Consider the following 19,410-nt stretch of genomic DNA (forward strand, 5'->3'; position numbering starts at 1 on the left):
AAGCAGAAGATATTAAGAGGTGGCAAGAACACACAGAAGAACTATCCAAAAAAGATCATCATGACCCAGATAACAACAATGGTGTGATCACTCACCTAGAGCCAGACATCCTGGAATTCGAAGTCAAGTGGGCCTTAGAAAGCTACTGGAGGTGATGGAATTCCAGTTGAGCTTTTTCAGATCCTAAAAGATGATGCTGTGAAAGTGCTGCACTCAATATGCCAGCAAATTTGGAAAACTCAGCAGTGGCCACAGGACTGGAAAAGGTCCGTTTTCATTCCAATCCCAAAGAAAGTGAAGTCGCTCAGTCGTGTCCGACTCTTTGCAACTCATGGACTGTAGCCCACCAAGCTCCTCCATCCATGGGATTCTCCAGGCAAGAATACTGGAGTGGGTTGCCTTTTCCTTCTCCAGGGGATCTTCCCAACCCAGGGATCAAACCCAGGTCTCCCAAATTGCAGGCAGACGCTTTAACCTCTGCACCACCAGGGAACCCTTAAATCCCAAAGAAAGGGAATGCCAAAGAAATGTTCAAACTACCTCCCAATTGCACTCATCTCACACGCTAGCAAAGTAATGCTCAGATGTCTCCAAGCCAGGCTTTAACAATTAGCTCTTAATTGGTACAGACAATAAGGATAAAAGAAAGACAACGCTTTTTGTTCTTCTCAGAAAAGTTGCAAGTGTCTTCCTGGTTCCCACATTTTGTGCGTGCATGCTTCACCTCTTCAGTCGTGTCCAACAGCCCTCCAGGCTCCTCTGTCCATGGGATTCTCCAGGCAAGAACACTCGAGCGGGTTGCCATGCCTTTTCCAGGCGATCTTCCTAACTCAGGTATCGAACCCGCATCTTTTATGTCTCCTGCATTAGTAGGCGGGTTCTTTACCATTAGCGCCACCTGGGAGGCCTCCTATTTCACTCGAAGTAATAAACAGCTATTCTCCTAGTTCATAATGGGATTACCAGGTGGGGCTAGTGGTAAAGAGAGAAGGGATAAGGGTTCGATCCTTCGTTCAGGAAGAGCCCCTGGAGGAGAAATGGGAACCCACTCCAGTATTTTCGCCTGAAGAGTCCCATGGACAGAGGCGCCAGCAGGCTACAGCTCACGGGGTCACAAGGAGTCGGACACGACTGAGCCAGTGAGCATACACATTCTTATAGTTTATAACAAAGGGGATGCATTTTGGAATATATTTCGCTTGAATGAAGTAAATCATAAAATGGGAGACCTCAGACAGAGCGCCTTCTTAAGGTGTTTTGAATTCATTCACTTCTCCTTCAGGGATTATGAGGCTTGAGGTGCAAAGATTCTGCATCACGCACAGACGTAGAAACTCGCGAACACAACTCAAGTTAGCGGAACTTGCATCTTGGTAAAGGTGACCCGAGGCACCGCCCAATTCCCTAATGTCAAAGAAAAAAAAAAAAAAAATCCGTCAGCTTCTGAAGCAACTATTGCCTCACCTTGAATCATTCGCCAATTCATACTGCCCCGCCCTTTCCGCCCCGGAGGCCGCCAAGCTCGGTTCCCCTCTAGGATTCTTTCGGGCTTCTCTTTATGGTAGCGCTGAGCCTCTCTAGCCTCCCGCGCCGTTCTCTCGGTGGTAAACTACAGGAAGTGTTGAAAAGCGCGTACCCAGGCCACTCTCAGAGGCGGCGGGTGTGGTGCGCGCTGGGTTCGTGGAGCGCTCGAGGTATAGAGGGGAGGGTCTGGGGCTTGGAGACTCGTTCCTGGGTGGGAGGGGGGCCGGGCCGGCTGAGGGAGGGTCCCAGAGCAGAGGAGGCGTAGCACGTTGGACACGTGAGGGGAATTTTCAGCTGCGTTTTTGGGGCCTTCCGCGGCCTGCGGCCCTGCAGCGACCCCCTCTTCCTCCGGTCGATCTGCGGCCCCTTATGTCGAAGTCATGCACGGTTCCTGTCGACTCCGCGGGTTGTCGCCTCTCTTGGGGAGACCTGGAGCCCTCCTAACTTTGACTTAAGGTTTGTCTTATTTAGAGGAGAGCTTTTGTGGCTTAGAACCCCATCCACTGCTTATGTGTCTGCTCTTTGGGTTTTATTTTTTAAATCAGAACCTTCCTAGTTCTAGCTGTTTGGTTGAGGCTGGAAGTCGAATAGTCTTCTTTTCTCCATCCCGGTAGTGTTCTTGCCTGGAGAATCCCAGGGACGGGGAAGCCTGGTGGGCTCCCGTCTATGGGGTCTCACAGAGTCGGACACGACTGAGGCGACTTAGCAGCAGCAGCAGCATGAACATAATAGGAGCTCATATGCTGTATCTGGTGGCTTACAACGTTCTCAAACAGCTGGTGAAAATTAGGATAGTTACGCATGCAATGCAGGAGACCCCGGTTGGATCCCTGGGTTGGGAAGATCCCCTGGAGAAGGGAAAGGCTACCCACTCCAGTATTCTGGCTTGGAGAATTCCATGGGCTGTATACTCAATGGGGTCGCAAAGAGACACGACTGAGCGACTTTCACTTTTTAAAACTATACTTTTACCTTTACAATCTTGTTCTTAGCAAGGCTTCCCATACTTTGTCATTCCTAAAATTTTTAGCTTCCCAGAGGGGAATCATTTATTGAAAAATATAAAAGATGAAACTTTTAAGTTGCGTGATTGTGGAGTACGTATTCCCAGGCTCAGTTTTTGGAAGGAAAGAGGTTGGGATTCTAATCAGGCTAAAGAAAGTGTTGCTTGGCAGAAACCGCCTGCCAATGCAGGAGATGCGAGTTGGTCTCTAGGTTGGAAGGATCCCTTGGAGAAGAAAACGGCAACCCACTCCAGTAGTCAGCCTGGAAAATCCCATAGACAGAGGAGTCTGTTGAGCTACAGTCCACAGGGTCACAAAAGAATCTGGATGTGACTAACACAACAAAGAAAGTGTTAAGGACTTTTAACTGCTCTAATGAGAAGAAGCCCCTAGGGAAGGGTGTGTGGGAGGAATGCCCTCACTGTGCTTGTGACCACAGGATTGAGGTAGGGATAGTTGCATCCCTACCTGAGCGTCTGGTTATACTGATTTGGGGGCGATTCAGCCTTCTTCTTGTGAGATTCTGGCAGTTTGAGGAATATGGATTCATTTGAAAGATGTTATCTACTATGTGCCAGTGGTAGAGAGGCTACAGCTGTAACAGGACCCAGATGATTCCTGGCCCTCATGGAGCTTAGTATATACTGGAAAAAACTAACAGGAAAGAAGAAAGCCTGTGATGAGTGCTATAAAAAGGGAAGTCCCTGAACTTCCTTCTAATTTGGGCTTAAGTGATACAGAAAATAACACCATATAGCTCCTGTCTTCCAACAGCTGAGAAGTAATAGAGGCAAAGTTTCAAACAGAGGAAAAAGTGTCTGTAACAATAGAATTTGAGTAAGGTGAATATGGGGACACTGTCTTGAAGGATTAATTAACATTGCCTGGCCTTCTGAGCAAAGAGAACAGTGAAGATGAGAGTCAGGCAGTCATGTCCGCCTTCTTCCGGGGATCTTCCCAACCCAGGGGTGGAACCCAGGTCTCCTGCATTGCAGGAGGATTTTTTACCAGCTGAGCCACCAAGGAAGCCCCAACATAAAGACTTAAAATGTAACAAATTTTCAGGTAGTGTAGTTTGACCTGCAATCTGTGATATTTGAACAAATAATGCCATGCTAAGTGTCCAGACTTTTGTTTTCTAGGAAGAGGTGAGTGTTTTCCACACATTAGCTTACAATTCAAGATCACAATCACTTAGCCAACATCTGTATTGAGTATTAAGTTAATTGTGGTGGTGGTTCGGTCACTAAGTCTTGTCTGACTCTTATGCAACCCCATGGACTGTAGCCTGCCAGGCTCCTCTGTTCATGGCATTTCCCAGGCAAGAATACTGGAGTAGGTTGCCATTTCCTTCTCCATAGTATTATAATAGTATTAAGTACTGTTAATTAATCTGTTTTTAAAAAATTGAAGTACTGTTAAAAAATTAAAGTACTGTTCATCTCCAAGAGTAGTTAGTACTGCTTGACAGTTTTGACCACATCCAGAATTCAGGTAAAAAGAGAGCTTTACTCATTCTTCTTGGTTGTTGAATTCGAGGTATTCTGCTCTCTTTGACCTTTAAGGACCCTAGGAGTAGAGACAAATCACAAATGGAGTTTGGAGACCTGAAAGGTTTGCTGAGTTGTTTAAATATGAACACTGTGCAGTATATCAAAGTGTTAGTCGTTCTTGAGATAAAGTGTTAGTCCTCTCCAACTCTTTGCGACCCCTTGGACTATAGCCTGCCAGGCTCCTTTGTCCATGGGATTTCCCAGACAAGAAGACTGGAGTGGGTTGCCATTTCCTTCTCCAGAGGATCTTACAAACCCATGGATTGAACCTGGGTCTCTCACATTATACGCAAAATTGTTACCACCTGAGCCACCAGAGAAACATTGTGCAGTATATAAATGAGACTTATTTTAATTCAGTCACCCATGCTATGTGGTGCATTTAATCTCCTTACATTTAAAGTGATTATTGATAGATATGTGTTCAGTTCAGTTTGTGACCCCATGAACTGCAGCACAGCAGGCCTCCCTGTCCATCAACAACTCCCAGAGTTTACCATACTCATGTCTATTGAGTCGGTGATGCCATCCAACCATCTCATCCTCTGTCGTCCCCGTCCTCTTCTCCTCCCTCCTTCAATCTTTCCCAGCATCAGGGTCTTTTCAAATGAGTCAGTTCTTCACATCAGGTGGCCAAAGTTTTGGAGCTGCAGCTTCAGCATCAGTTCTTCCAGTGAACACTCAGAACTGATCTCCTTTAGGATGGACTGGTTGGATCTCCTTGCAGTCCAAGGGAATCTCAAGAATCTTCTCCAACACCACAGTTCAAAAGCATCAATTCTTCGGCGCTCAAGCTTGCTTTATAGTCCAACTCTCACATCCATACATGACTACTGGAAAAGCCATAGCCTTGACTAGACGGACCTTTGTTGACAATGTCTCTACTTTTTAATATGCTTTCTAGGTTGGTCATGACTTCGCTTCCAAGGAGGAAGCATCTTTTAATTTCATGGCTGCAATCACCATCTGCAGTGATTTTGGAGCCCAAGAAAATAAAAGTATCTCACAGTTTCCCACCTGTTTATCATGAAGTGATGGGACCAGATGCCATGATCTTAGTTTTCTGAATGTTGAGCCAACTTTTCCACTCTTCTTTCACTTTCATCAAGAGGCTCTTCATTTCTTCTTCACTTTCTGCCATAAGGGTGGTGTCATCTGCATATCTGAGGTTATTGATATTTCTCCCAGCAATCTTGATTCCAGCTTGTGCTTCTTCCAGCCCAGCGCTTCTCATGATGTACTCTGCATAGAAGTTAAAGAAGCAGGGTGACAATATAGAGCCTTGACGTACTCCTTTTCCTATTTGGAACCAGTGTGTTGTTGCATGTCCAGTTCTAACTGTTGCTTCCTGACCTGCATACAGATTTCTCAAGAGGCAGGTCAGGTGGTCTGGTATTCCCATCTCTTTCAGAATTTTCCACAGTTCATTGTGATCCCCACAGTCAAAGGCTTCGGCATAGTCAATAAAGCAGAAATAGATGTTTTTCTGGAACTCTCTTGCTTTTTCAATGATCCAGCAGATGTTGGCAATTTGATCTCTGGTTCCTCTGCCTTTTCTAAAACCAACTTGAACATCTGGAAGTTCACGGTTCATGTATTGTTGAATCCTGACTTGGAGAATTTTGAGCATTACTTTGCTAGCATTTGAGATGAGTGCAATTGTGCGACAGTTTGAAGATTCTTTGGCATTGCCTTTTTTAGGGATTGGAATGAAAACTGACCTTTTCCATGTACCTATTGCTGTTTTGTTGATTGTTTCTAGTTGTTTTTGTGGTTCTTCTCTTGGTCTTTCCCCTGGTGGTTTGATGATTTGTTTTTTCAGTGTTACTTTTGGATTTCTTTCTGTTTTTTGTGTATCTGTTGTAGGTTTGTGGTTACCATAGGTTCATATATATTGACATGTAATAATGACATATGTGTGCACATATATATATATATATACATTCACAAGCATGCGTGCTAAGTCACTTCAGTTGTGTTGGACTCTGTGCAACCCTGTGGACTATAGCCCACCAGGCTGCTCTGTCCATAGGATACTGCACACAAAAACACTGGAGTGGGTTGCCATGCCCTCTTCCAGGGGATCTTCCTGACCCAGGGATCAAACCTGCATCTCCCTCTGGCGCCTTAGACTGCAGATACAGTTTCAGAAGTTCTCTGCTCATTTGGCAGCACTTTAGGGTTAGTAAATGGTTTCCCTTCATGATAGTGTAGGTGCCCGTTAAACAGCTGCTTTTTTGCTCTGTCCCAGGATGGGCAAGTCTGTGTACAGGCTCCTCAGTGACATTCCTCCCTACTGAAGACCCTTGTTGGGGATGGGTTTCCCATAGATACCATGTCTCTGTCTCTTTTACCCGTCCTCTGTATGATCCTTCTATCACTTGTTCTGCAGCCCTCAGTATTTCTTCAGCAGGAATTGATCTGTGTGTAGGTGCAAATTCAGCATGTTCGTGTGAAGAGATCAGTTCAGGGTCTTCTACACTGTCATCTTTGACTGGAACCTCCCGAATATTTTAAATGATGCTGTGGGCTGTGTTATTGTCTGAAGTTCACTTTATGGTGCCTGGATCTTGAGATTTAAGACTATTTCACTTAGCCATTTACCCTTCTCTTGGTACCCATTCACGTGTCCTATAGGTAGCATTTGAAGATACTGGGCACAAAAAGTTGACAGTTCAAGAGGCATGACGTGTGTGTGCACTCTCAAGAGTGTACTCACCCATACCTGAACCTGCTGATTTGCATAGGAGGGGTGAATGGAATTTTTTTTTTTAATTAAATAAAAGGTAAATGGGAAAATGCCTTATAAATTGTCCCTATACTGAAAAAAGACATTTTTCATGAAAGGGAAAGATTCTTAACTGTATTTTTAGGTCAACTTTTAAATTTTTTGTTTGGTTAAAGTTCCTCTTAATGTGATTTTTTTTTTTTTTTTTTTCCTATTAACTTGAAGAGTGGTAACAAAGCGCAGGCTGTATTAGGGAAACTGGCATATTAGAACATATTGTCATATCTCCCCTATAGTTTGGGGAAGAAAAAAATGAGTTCCCTAATTATTTCCCGTGTCCCTCTGCTATCGTTAGTGGTAATGATGATTGTGGTGGTGCTGCTTTAACCCCTGTAAGGAGGCCTGTGATCAGGTCCTAGAGCTCATGGTATTAGGAAAACGTGCTAGCATTGTGGCCTTGTTTGAGGCCACTTCTTCAGTGCACCTAACCTACCTACCTTAGTGTTGGGTAATGGATAGCAAGAGAAAATGCTTAAAACTTCAAGGGATCTAGAAAAGATAAATTTAAATTGTAATGTTTAAAAACCAAACTGGTAGATTAAAATAACAGATTGGAAATTGCATTGCAAAGAGTCAGGGTGGGCAAGCTGGGTGCAAAGGGGGTCAAAAGGTGCAGACTTGCAGCTGTAAATAAGTAGTGGGGATGTGACATCCAGCTTGATGACTAATTAATAATTCTGTACTGCATATTTGAAAGTTGCTGAGGGAGTAGACTTTAAAAGTTCTCATCAAAGAGAGAAATTTGTAACTGTGGTGACAGATATTAACTAAACTTAATGTGTTGATCATTTTGCAATATATACAAATATTGTATTGTTTGATTGTACATCTGAAACTAATATAATGTTGTGTCAGTGCCTCAGTTTTTTAAAAAGGCACATTCCCTGAGCTGTCAGTGTTCACATCATATGAGGAGCAAATATCCAGTACTTGTGTTTACTACCTCAGGTAGAGAAGAATGAAGTCTAACAAATCTATATTTACTTCTTTCTCTCTCAACTCTTCTGGGAGTGCTATAAAAATATTGAAAGTTAATCTTAGAATCACAAAACATACTCTGTTTAGTTACTGAGGGAAAGTATTGGCAATTCTAAAGCAAGAGAAAATTGAGAATGCAGAACTTTTTAAAGGAAGGGTCAAATAATAAAATCCGGAGTTAGTAGGGAGAGACTTTATTGAAAGCATTATTGCCAGAGGGGAAAAGAGATTATTGCAGTGGAGAGAATTCTCTGACCAAAAGATTTACCAGCTTCTTAGGGGAGGAGTAAACAGTGCTTGGAACAGAACTGCTTGGTCTGATTGTAGATCCCAGATTGTTTTAGCCTGAGGCCAGCTTTTTCTCTGGAGGGATCCTTTGCTGGCTCTGGCTGAGGTTATACCAAAGTTCAGGGGCCTAGAGGAAGGAGAGAAACTTGAAAATATGGTTAGCTATTATTTTTCCAGTTTTGTTCCAGTTGATTATTTCAGCAAGCAGTTCAGCTAATTACTCATAAATTTATAAATGAGACAATGGGGATATGGAGGTCCTTTGTTCTGGTCATAGGTAAACAGTGGGATGTTCTTGAGTCTTACAGAAGCCATACAGAGAGTAGGAGGGTTTCTTTAGGCAAGGCTTTTCTAGAAACAGGAGTGCAGGTCTCAGGTAAAATTTAACTTGTTAAAAGGCATTTTCCTGTTTGAAGTGGAAAATAATTAAATGTACAAATAAAATTCACTGAAACGTTTATATAGGAAGGCCTTAGGATACTCATTGACTTTCAGGAATTAATAATTCTACATCACTAAGTGTAGTTTGAAAGTACTTACAGACCGATCTCACTTGTACCATAGTGAAATTTTCCTGAAAGAAGGGTAGGGAGGGGAGAGTGGAAAACCAATCTAAATTAATCAGGTCCAAATGATCACAATTAGGGCTAATTTGTTATATGGTTTTCATCCAATCCCATAAGACGCTGATTTTTTTTTCCTTCTGTGAGAAATACTAGGTATTGTGCTGGTCCAAGTGACTTGGCTGGAGGAAATTAAACTTCTCCTATGTTTAACTTATTTTCCATTTAAAAAAGAGGGAGGAAGTAAAATTGTGACTGGGACACTGGTATAAAATCAGTAGTACCTGGTTTTTATTTTCCTTATTAACAAGGGGATTGGTAAGATGTTATAACCAGTTCAAATGATAGAACCAGACACATTTATTGATCAGGAATATTGAAATAAATGAGCAAGTAGAGGCAAAACTGTCTTCTTCCACAGTGGGCCAGGGGAGTCAATTGTACCTCTAACAGAATTTACCAGAATATGGACAAGAATTGTTCTGCATTGCTGTTAGTTATATACAGTTGTCAGGTATAAAAGGCAGTGAAAAACTCAGAGCTCTCATAATCAGAATGTGACAACCTGAAGGTTGTACTCTCAACAGTGCAGTTTTCCACTGAAGCCAGGTATTTTTCTCCAAATCTAGTTTCTGAAATTTACAGCTCCCTCTCCCCCTCTCAAATAATCTTCCCTTAAGTATCAGACTTCCTAGAAGGCAAGTGCATGTCTGTGTGTGTTTCTTATTCTTTTTTGATGTACTCTGTAAATATAGAAGATGCTTAGTGAATGTTCTGTTAATTGAATTATCTACAGTAGTGCGTCTCAAACTGTAATGTGCTTATGTATCACCTGGGGATTTATTTTTTGAATACAGTTCTAATTCAGTGAGTGCATGGGCCTTACCAAGATCTCTTTTTTCTGATCAGTCCCCGCTGATGCTGGTACTAGTTCATGGACAATAAATAGCAGTGTATTTAAGGAAGACATTGTGCTGTGTTGTGCAGTCGCTTCAGTCGTGTCTGACTCTTTACCACCCTATGATGGGTGGTAGCCCGACAGGCTCGTCTGTCCACGGGATTCTCCAGGCAAGAATACTGGAGTGGGTTGCCATGCACTCTTCCAGGGGATCTTCCCAACCCAAGGATGACCCATTTCTCTTACGTCTGCTGTATTGGTGGGCAGGTTCTTTACCACTCGTGCCACCTGGGAAGCCTTGGCAAACATAGCACCATGCTGCACGTGAAGAGAGCAACATGAGGCTACTAGACGACCACTTGAAGGGGAAAAAAAATACTAATTGTGGTTGACATTGCCAGAGCACAGGCCTAAGTGAGCAAAAGAAACAGTTGCTTGGAAACGAATTCTGAGAGCTCATGGTGGAACCTTAGCCTAAGGGAGGGGAAGAGAAGGGAGGACGTTGGGAGTTACTACAGGGGGGGAGTAACCAGAGGGGGCAGGTGTTAGAAAGCAGGCAGCAGCCACTGAAATCACTGCCTGAAATTTTGTGCTTCTTGAGCTAATCTTTTTCGTTTTTTAAAGCAATGTTTGAATGTAAAACTGCTTTGATTCAGGTGTGTACACTTATATCATGACAGTTTCACTCAAGTGAATGGTTCCAGTATTCCATTGAGCTTTAAGCAGTGTGAAAAATACATTTTGTACCGCAACTGGTCTTGTCTTCTTTCAGACAGGGCACTTTAATTTTTAACTGAGGAGGTCTTGTAATTTGTTCATCGGTAGTTCAGCTTTCTTTTAGCAGCATGGAAGAGGTGGGAGATAATGTGGAACTGGCACCAAAGAAAGATCTCTACTTACTGGAAGATGGGGAGGGCGAAGGCACTGTAAATGAGGCTGCCAATAAAATATAAGAGGAAACCCAGTTAAATTTTAACTTCAGATAAGCAACAAATGACATTTTAGCAATATTTGTGATATAATTTAAATTGTTTATGCATTATCTAAAATTCAAATTTAACTGAGCATCCTTTATTTTATCTAATAGTAAATAATTCTACCCCAACAGTGATACCTGAGAGATCCCACACATTGTTCTAACGATAATAGCTTTATAGTAAATAAATGTCTTATTTTGATTTCCTTCAAGATTATCTTGGCTTTCTTGAACCTTTACTCTTCCATAGACCAGATTCCTAAATTCTGGGTGGTGGGGGATTTGTGGAATACCTGGTGACATTTTGTCTGGAATCATACTGAATTTATGGATAAATTCCTGTAGAATTGACATGTTTACTGTAGTCACACTTGCCATGATTGTTCTCTCATGTTTTTGTAGGCTTTTGGTAAATGTCTTTCTATTCCTTGCTTGCTAAGGGCTTTCTTTTTATTATGCAGGCCTTGAATTTTCTTAAATGTTTTTTTAGCTTCCCAGATAAAATTTTTGCAGCACACATCTGACTCTCTTTAATGTTTTCTCTAGGGTGATCTGCTAGAGAGTGATCTCTAGGCGAAAATCAGAAAGGAAATTTACTTGAATCAAGCATGATGGATCCATGTTCAGTTGGAGTCCAGCTTCGGACCACAAATGAGTGCCATAAAACCTATTATACTCGTCATACAGGTTTCAAGACTTTGCAAGAATTGTCATCAAATGACATGCTTCTACTTCAACTGAGAACTGGAATGACACTTTCTGGGAACAATACAATTTGCTTCCATCATGCAAAAGTTTACATCGACAGATTTGAGGATTTGCAGAAGTCATGTTGTGACCCATTTAACATACACAAAAAACTAGCCAAGAAAAATTTACATGTAATTGATTTAGATGATGCCACTTTTCTGAGTGCAAAATTTGGAAGACAGCTTGTACCTGGTTGGAAGCTTTGTCCAAAATGTACACAGATAATCAATGGAAGTGTGGATGTTGATTCTGAAGACCGGCAGAAAAGAAAACCTGACTCAGATGTATGTAGAGTCAATTTTTTCTCCATTACTTCTACAGTGTAGGGTTTTATTTAATTATAAAGAAATCATTTATATCAGTTCATTACAGTTGGCCCTTAAACAGCACAGGTTTGAACTCTGCAGGTCCACTTATATGTGGACTGCTTTCAGTCAGTACAGTACTATTACAGTCTGTGCTTGGTTGAATCCAAAGACGCAGAGGGCCAACTCTGGGGCTTGAGCAGCAGCCTAGCATTTTGGTATCCAGAACTGACAGTGGAACCAGTTGCACTAGAATATCAAGGGGTAGACTTGAATGCAGTGAATATGAAGTTGAGGAGGTAAAAATAGATGATGTTTTCTAAATATTTGTGTAAACCCAGATCATATGGTAAAGAGTGTTGGCTTGGGGAAAGAATAATATTCCCTAGACTTTGAAGCAGCAGCTCCTAGTGCTAAGACATTCTGGCATTGCCAGAGCTTAACAATCTTCGCTCTTTTTCTGATACAGAAGTAACTCAGTAGGTTATGCCTGCCAGCAAGGGTTTGAAATACAGCAGAATGAATTCCCTTTTTATGAAAGACTTGAAAACTGCTGCTCTAAAAGGAACTTCAGAAGTGACTTGAAATAATTGTTTCTTATTTCAGCCTTTCTTTTGACTTTGGCACTATCCCATTCTTATCTGGGTTTTTAAGATGCTTGTGAATTTCCTTAGCATCTAGCTCTGAATTCTTACTTGTTATGGTCAAGGCTAATTTTAGGACCCCCTACTGTCAAAAAGCATACATTTTTACATTGTAAGTATTAAATATCTTATAACTCTCTTCGTTACTCACATGCCTACATTTAGATTATTTAACCGTTATGAGAACAGTTTAAGATTTCATAAAGCTGTCTGGTGTAGAACAAGGACTGGTATGTCAAAGGAGGACTTCTCAAGTTTTCTATTTATAAGCAATTTATAATTCTTGCTGCTGGCATATTTTTCTCAATTTTCTCCTTTCTATTCTATTAATAAACCAAATTAAAAGATAATTAAAATTTTAAATTATATGTGGTGCTTTTCCTTTGTTATACCCTCAAAGGCATAGCTCCAAGACCCAGTTTAAATTTTGTTACATTTGGGCACTAAAACTTTTTTCTTTCTTTTTTGCAAGTTCCAGACTGTCTTCCCGGCTAAGAAATAATCTAGACTAATGTTAAGTGAAATATCTGTGTATGGTTTGATATTAAGATTTGAGTTAATAATTTGTTAACCTTTATTCAGGGAAGAACTGCTAAAGCTTTGAGGTCATTACAATTTGCAAACCCAGGAAAGCAGACTGAATTTGCTCCAGAAACTGGTAAAAGAGAAAAAAGAAGGCTTACCAAAAATGCAACAGCTGGTTCAGACAGGTACACTATGTGCTGTTTAAGTCATATGTTAACTTGCCTCACATCTGTATTGTTTTCCTATCTTTCTCCTACAAGGTTTGAATTTTCTGGTTAGATAGTTTAAATTTGATAATCTGGAATTAGTAAGAACCCCCAAGGGTCTCATAGAAAATTAAGGTGTTCCCTTCTACTCTAAAAATTTTGTTTCTAAGAAAGTCTCAATGAAGTGAATTTATATAATCTTTTTGGCACAGTAATTAAAATAATTCAAGCATACTATACTTCTTGTAACTAAAATAATTATTTGAAAAGCATTAATACATTGTTTGTATGTCTGCTCCATAGGTGGCAACTAAAACATAAGTTTTAGGAGAATGCAAGGTTGTTTTTTATTTTTTAATGTCTAAAACAGAAATGAGCTTCCCTAGTGGGTCAGTGGTAAAGAATCTGCCTGCAGTGCAGGAACCACAGGAGACATGGGTTTGATCCCTGAGTTGGGGAGATCTGGAGGAGGGCATGGCAGCCTACTCCAGTATTCTTGCGTGGAGAATCCCATGGACAGAGCCTGGCAGACTATAGCCCATGGGGTGATAAAGGAGCTGGACATGACTGACTGACTTAGCATGCATTTTCTAAGAGAAAGAGTCCTTATATATAGAATGTCCTCAAGCAAGGATTACTTATGCTTCCCTAGTGGCTCAGACAATAAAGAACCTGCCTGCAATGCAGGAGTCCTGGGTTCAATCCCTACCTAGGTTGGGAAGATCCCCTGGAGGAGGGCATGGCAACCCACTCCAGTATTCTTGGCTGGAAAATCCCCATTGACCGAGGAGCCTGGCGGGCTGCAGTCCATTGGGTTGCAGAGAGACAGACATGACTGAACTTCAAAGCACAGCAAAATAGAAACAATTTTGGTAATAAGAAAGCTAAATTGTTTGGAATATGACTTTTTAAATTGAGCATTTCTAAAATACAAATTGACAAATGTTAGTGTAATCATTCAGAATTATTTTTTACACAGGCCATTATTCCATCTGTGAAGGTTTTCCATTGAGTCATTAGGTGCTTTTAGGCCAGATTTGCTAGTCTTACAAAGAACAAGAAACAGATTAATTGCAGTATAAAAAACAGCTGGATGGTATACTGTGATAAAAATAAAGCTATGTTCACAAAGCAGTAAAGAGATTGGTTGCTAGTAAAATGTACCACTATTACCTAGTCTTTTCTTTTCAGTAAGGGATAAATAGTTTTAGCAACTATATTATTTTTGGGCACATTTCGCCTGCATTCCTTTGGATATGTCTCAACCCTTTACAAGAGAGGGCCTTCTCACAAGCAGTTTGTTAACTGTTATTTGTAGAGTAACTTTGAGTCAGGTAAACCACGTATCAGTTTGGCAAAGTTTCATCTACAATCCAAAACATTTTATCTCCCTTACGTTTTTTTAATTACCTTATTGTCAACTAAATATTCAGAAATAAAATATGCATGAAGTATATAACTTGCCTTGTGTTTTGTATTACAGACAAGTGATCCCGGCAAAGAGTAAGGTCTACGATAGCCAGGGTCTCCTGATTTTCAGTGGAATGGACCTCTGTGACTGCCTCGATGAAGACTGCTTAGGCTGTTTCTATGCTTGTCCTGCCTGCGGTTCTACCAAATGTGGTGCCGAATGCCGCTGTGATCGAAAGTGGCTGTATGAGCAAATTGAAATAGAAGGAGGAGAAATAATTCATAACAAACATGCTGGATAATTTGTGGTGTCCGATTGTGACCCTTTCTGTATTTCTAAAGTTCTATAATTCTAAGATACATATTAAAGTTTGTTTTGCCAAATGACACATATGTATTCAGCGTGCACTAACACTGCCTTTTGGGTACCTTAAGAATTATTTGATGTAAATTTAGATGAACTGTTCTATTACTCGGCAGTCAGCTGTTCAAGCCTTTCTGGGTCAATGTAAAAAAGTAATGTATAGACAGTCCTCTTTACAACTCCCATGTCCATAAATTTCCATGGCACTGATACAGTTAAATAAACCAGTTCCTTAACAGCAACAGTTCAAATTTCAGTTACTGTGGTATGTTAGCTGTGAGTAGTTCCATGAAGTGCGAACTTCCTGCTAGCTGTTAAGCTCTCAAATCAGTATGTAACACATGTACTTCAAGATCAGTGACTAGTCAGATTACTTCTCAAATCCTGCTAATGATTCGTCACTGCACATCTATTACTCAGTTTGTTCCGACAGCAAAGCACATAGTTGTGTTGTCTCCTTGTCACCCATGTGACCTTTTATGTCGGGAGCTGCATGAGGCATTACTGACAAAATGAAAGCATAGCCCCAACCCCCTCTCCTCATCTCGCAGGCATGGCCCCGGGATGAAGGAGTTAGGCTTTGTGATTCTGACTTGTTCTTTCCTAGTTGGCTGGAAAGAATGTTAAGGTGCTTGAGAGAAGCATGAGAAAGCACAAAGCCTACAGTTGTGCCCAGAAAATAATCTATAAAGTAACCATTGACATTTGTTCAAGGATCTTTACAAAGAATGTCCCAGAATGAACACATAGGCCACAGCTTGAGGCCATGGGAAGGATTGTTGTCTGAGACCTGTTTATGAGGGAAATGTGTATGGCAAAAGAAATTTGTTGAGTTTAGGGTTTAGGAATAATTAAGAATAACTAGAAGCCTTTTTAGGAGATAGTGATCTTAAGATGCTAGGGGCAAACAGAATTTAGAAAGATAAACAGAAATGTAGCATGAGTTACAATGTAATCACAAGTACAGTAAATCTGGGTGAGGGAAACTAAAAACCTAATGCTTTTGTCAAAGTATAAAAGAACCTGAAGCTTGAAATAAACATGTTCAGCTCAGTCATGTCCGACTCTTTGCGACCCCATGAACCGCAGCACGCCAGGCCTCCGTGTCCATCACCAACTCCTGGAGTTCACTCAGACTCAAGTCCATCGAGTCAGTGATGCGATCCAGCCATCTCATCCTCTGTCGTCCCCTTCTCCTGCCCCCAATCCCTCCCAGCATCAAAGTCTTTTCCAATGAGTCAACTCTTTGCATGAGGTGGCCAAAGTACAGGAGTTTCAGCTTCAGCTTCATTCCTTCCAAAGAAATCCCAGGGCTGATCTCCTTTAGAATGGACTGGTTGGATCTCCTTGTAGTCCAAGGGACTCTCAAGAGTCTTCTCCAACACCACAGTTCAAAAGCATCAATTCTTCAGCGCTCAGCCTTCTTCACAGTCCAACTCTCACATCTGTACATGACCACAGGAAAAACCATAGCCTTGACTAGATGGACCTTAGTCGGCAAAGTAATGTCTCTGCTTTTGAATATGCCATCTAGGTTGGTCATAGCTTTTCTTCCAAGGAGTAAGCGTCTTAATTTCATGGCTGCAATCACCATCTGCAGTGATTTGGGAGCCCCCAAAAATAAAGTCTGACACTGTTTCCACTGTTTCCCCATCTGTTTCCCATGAAGTGATGGGACCAGATGCCATGATCTTCGTTTTCTGAATGTTGAGCTTTAAGCCAACTTTTTCACTCTCCAACTTTTTCACTTTCATCAAGAGGCTTTTAGTTCCTCTTCACTTTCTGCCATAAGGGTGGTGTCATCTGCATATCTGAAGTTATTGATATTTCTCCCAGCAATCTTGATTCCAGCTTCTGTTTCTTCCAGTCCAACGTTTCTCATGATGTACTCTGCATATAAATTAAATAAGCAGGGTGACAATATACAACCTTGACATACTCCTTTCCTGATTTGGAACCAGTCTGTTGTTCCATGTCCAGTTCTAACTGTTGCTTCCTGACCTGCATACAGATTCCTGAGGAGACAGGTCAGGTGGTCTGGAATTCCCATCTCTTTCAGAATTTTCCACAGTTTATTGTGATCCCCACAGTGAAAGGCTTTGGCATAGTCAATAAAGCAGAAATAGATGTTTTTCTGGAACTCTTGCTTTTCCATGATCCAGCAGATGTTGGCAATTTGATCTCTGGTTCCTCTCCCTTTTCAAAACCAGCTTGAACATCAGGGAGTTCACGGTTCACGTATTGCTGAAGTCTGGCTTGGAGAATTTTGAGCATTACTAGCATGTGAGATGAGTGGAATTGTGCGGTAGTTTGAGCATTCTTTGGCATTGCCTTTCTTTGGGATTGGAATGAAAACTGACCTTTTCCAGTCCTGTGGCCACTGCTGAGTTTTCCAAATTTCCTGGCATATTCAGTGCAGCACTTTCACAGCATCATCCTTCAAGATTTGAAACAGCTCAACTGGAATTCCATCACCTCCACTAGCTTTGTTTGTAGTGATGCTTTCTAAGACCCACTTGACTTCACACTCCATGTCTGGCTCTAGATGAGTGATCACACCATCATGATTATCCAGGTCATGAAGAACTTTTTTGTACAGTTCTGTGTATTCTTGCCACCTCTTCTTAATATCTTAATATCTTCTGCTTCTGTTAGGTCCAGACCATTTCTGTCCTTTATCGAGACCATCTTTGCATGAAGTGTTCCCTTGGTATCTCTAATTTTCTTGAAGAGATCTCTAGTCTTTCCCATTCTGTTGTTTTCCTCTATTTCTTTACATTGATCGCTGAAGAAGGCTTTCTTATCTCTTCTTGCTATTCTTTGGAACTCTGCATTCAGATGCTTATATCTTTCCTTTTCTCCTTGGCTTTTCACCTCTCTTCTTTTCACAGCTATTTGTAAGGCCTCCTCAGACAGCCATTTTGCTTTTTTGCCTTTCTTTTCCATGGGGATGGTCTTGATCCCTGTCTCCTGTACAATGTCACGAACCTCAGTCCCTAGTTCATCAGGCACTCTGTCTATCAGATCTAGGCCCTTAAATCTATTTCTCATTTCCACTGTATAATTCTAAGGGATTTGATTTAGGTCATACCTGAATGGTCTAGCAGTTTTCTCTACTTTGTTCAGTTTGAGTCTGAATTTGGTAATAAGGAGTTCATGAACTGAGCCACAGTCAGCTCCTGGTCTTGTTTTTGTTGACTGTATAGAGCTTCTCCATCTTTGGCTGTAAAGGACATAATCAATCTGATTTCGGTGTTGACCATCTGGTGATGTCCATGTGTAGAGTCTTCTCTTGTGTTGTTGGCAGAGGGTGTTTGCTATGACCAGTGCATTTTCTTGGCAAAACTCTATTAGTCTTTGCCCTGCTTCATTCCGCATTCCAAGGCCAAATTTGCCTGTTACTCCAGGTGTTTCCTGACTTCCTGCTTTTGCATTCCAGTCCCCTATGATGAAAAGGACATCTTTTTTAGGTGTAAACAAACATGTAGTTCCGTACTGTGCGTCAGAGACTACATCATCCCCTGCCAACACTGCTCACCCCTTCAGGCTGATTCCCTGACAAAGCGGGTAATCAGAAACGGCCAACAGAGACAAAATTGCAGTCAAGAAATGAAAATGATAAAGCTAGAGGTGAGACATGAATAGATGGGGTTACAGAAGAAATAACTGATTGTGGGAATGTTGCCAGCGCTGCTATGCTAGAGCCTCTAGATGTACTGCTGGAGGAGCTTAGTGCAAGCAGACGCATCATAAATGAGCAGGGTTGTGATGAAAAGGCTGAGCATGTCCCAGAAGAAATGATGGTAACAAACTTCACATTAAAGGAGATTCCAGAGGTCCTTCCCAACATTTAAAACACAGACAATAACATAGTGGAAGCTAAACTTCCACATAGAAGTACAAAAATTTGCAGTGGTATAGAAAAGATGCTTACCCGGTATCATAAGTTACTTAACAAAAAGGCAAGTATGAGTATTCTTGATTAGTTTTTTACAATGAAATAGCACTTTAATTGGCAGTGTTTCCGGTGTTTTAAATTACAGTATACTAAGCTACATTTTTTTCATTCTTTTATAACTGACACCTTTTAATAGTTTGACATTTTTTTCAAGGTCACACAATGGTAATTCTCTCCATTAATTATTAAGATTATTTTGGTTAACACTAGCACCCATGCAAGGCAAAGACTGCATATAGGTGAGAATAGTATGTACTTCATTAAAATTGATATATCTGAGTAGTTGAACTATTTTAGAAATAATCTCCATTCCATAAACTCCATAATTCCATAAGTGCTAAAATACATCATTTCTTCTCCTCACTTACTCTTTTTAAAAACGTTTTAATACTGTAAACTTTTCATTACTTAGACTGTGTTCTTGGTGAAAATTTGTCCTTGGTGGCAAAAATCTATTTCTGTGTGTAAAGCATGGATATATATGCAACATTTAAACAGATATACCTTATATTAGGCTTCCCAGGTGGTGCAATGGTAAAGAATCCGTCTGCCCATGCAGGAGACGCAAGAGACTCAAGTTTAGTCCCTGGGTTGAGAAAACCCCCTGGAGGAGGAAATGGCAACCCACTCCAGTATTCTTGCCTGGGAAAATTCCACTGAGGAGCCTAGCAGTCTA

General features: G+C 41.2%; 1 protein-coding gene across 2 annotated transcripts; it reads left to right on the forward strand.

The window, feature by feature from the left end:
• Nucleotides 1-1,603: 1,603 nt before the first annotated feature.
• Nucleotides 1,604-15,018, forward strand: ARL14EP (ADP ribosylation factor like GTPase 14 effector protein). 2 transcript variants are annotated; one of them, XM_004016364.6, is made up of 4 exons: nt 1,604-1,980; nt 11,119-11,606; nt 12,854-12,981; nt 14,486-15,018. In XM_004016364.6, the coding sequence occupies exons 2-4, from the start codon at nt 11,181-11,183 to the stop codon at nt 14,712-14,714; spliced, it is 783 nt and encodes a 260-aa protein (XP_004016413.1). In that variant the 5' UTR covers nt 1,604-1,980; nt 11,119-11,180; the 3' UTR covers nt 14,715-15,018. The 2 variants fall into 2 exon arrangements, with proteins under 2 accessions (XP_004016413.1, XP_011951530.1); XM_012096140.5 differs by having other exon boundaries at nt 1,604-1,694.
• The last annotated feature ends 4,392 nt before the right edge of the window (nt 15,019-19,410 follow it).

This window comes from Ovis aries, chromosome 15 (assembly GCF_016772045.2).
Source record: "Ovis aries strain OAR_USU_Benz2616 breed Rambouillet chromosome 15, ARS-UI_Ramb_v3.0, whole genome shotgun sequence".
Lineage (NCBI taxonomy): Eukaryota > Metazoa > Chordata > Mammalia > Artiodactyla > Bovidae > Ovis > Ovis aries.

Bases quoted from the DNA above. Each gene is read 5' to 3' on its own strand.
- ARL14EP (XM_004016364.6), top strand. From the start codon at position 11,181: ATGATGGATCCATGTTCAGTTGGAGTCCAGCTTCGGACCACAAATGAG. The intron at 11,607-12,853 runs GTATGTAGAGTC...ACCTTTATTCAG, and splicing joins AAAGAAAACCTGACTCAGAT to GGAAGAACTGCTAAAGCTTT. The intron at 12,982-14,485 runs GTACACTATGTG...TTTGTATTACAG, and splicing joins GCAACAGCTGGTTCAGACAG to ACAAGTGATCCCGGCAAAGA.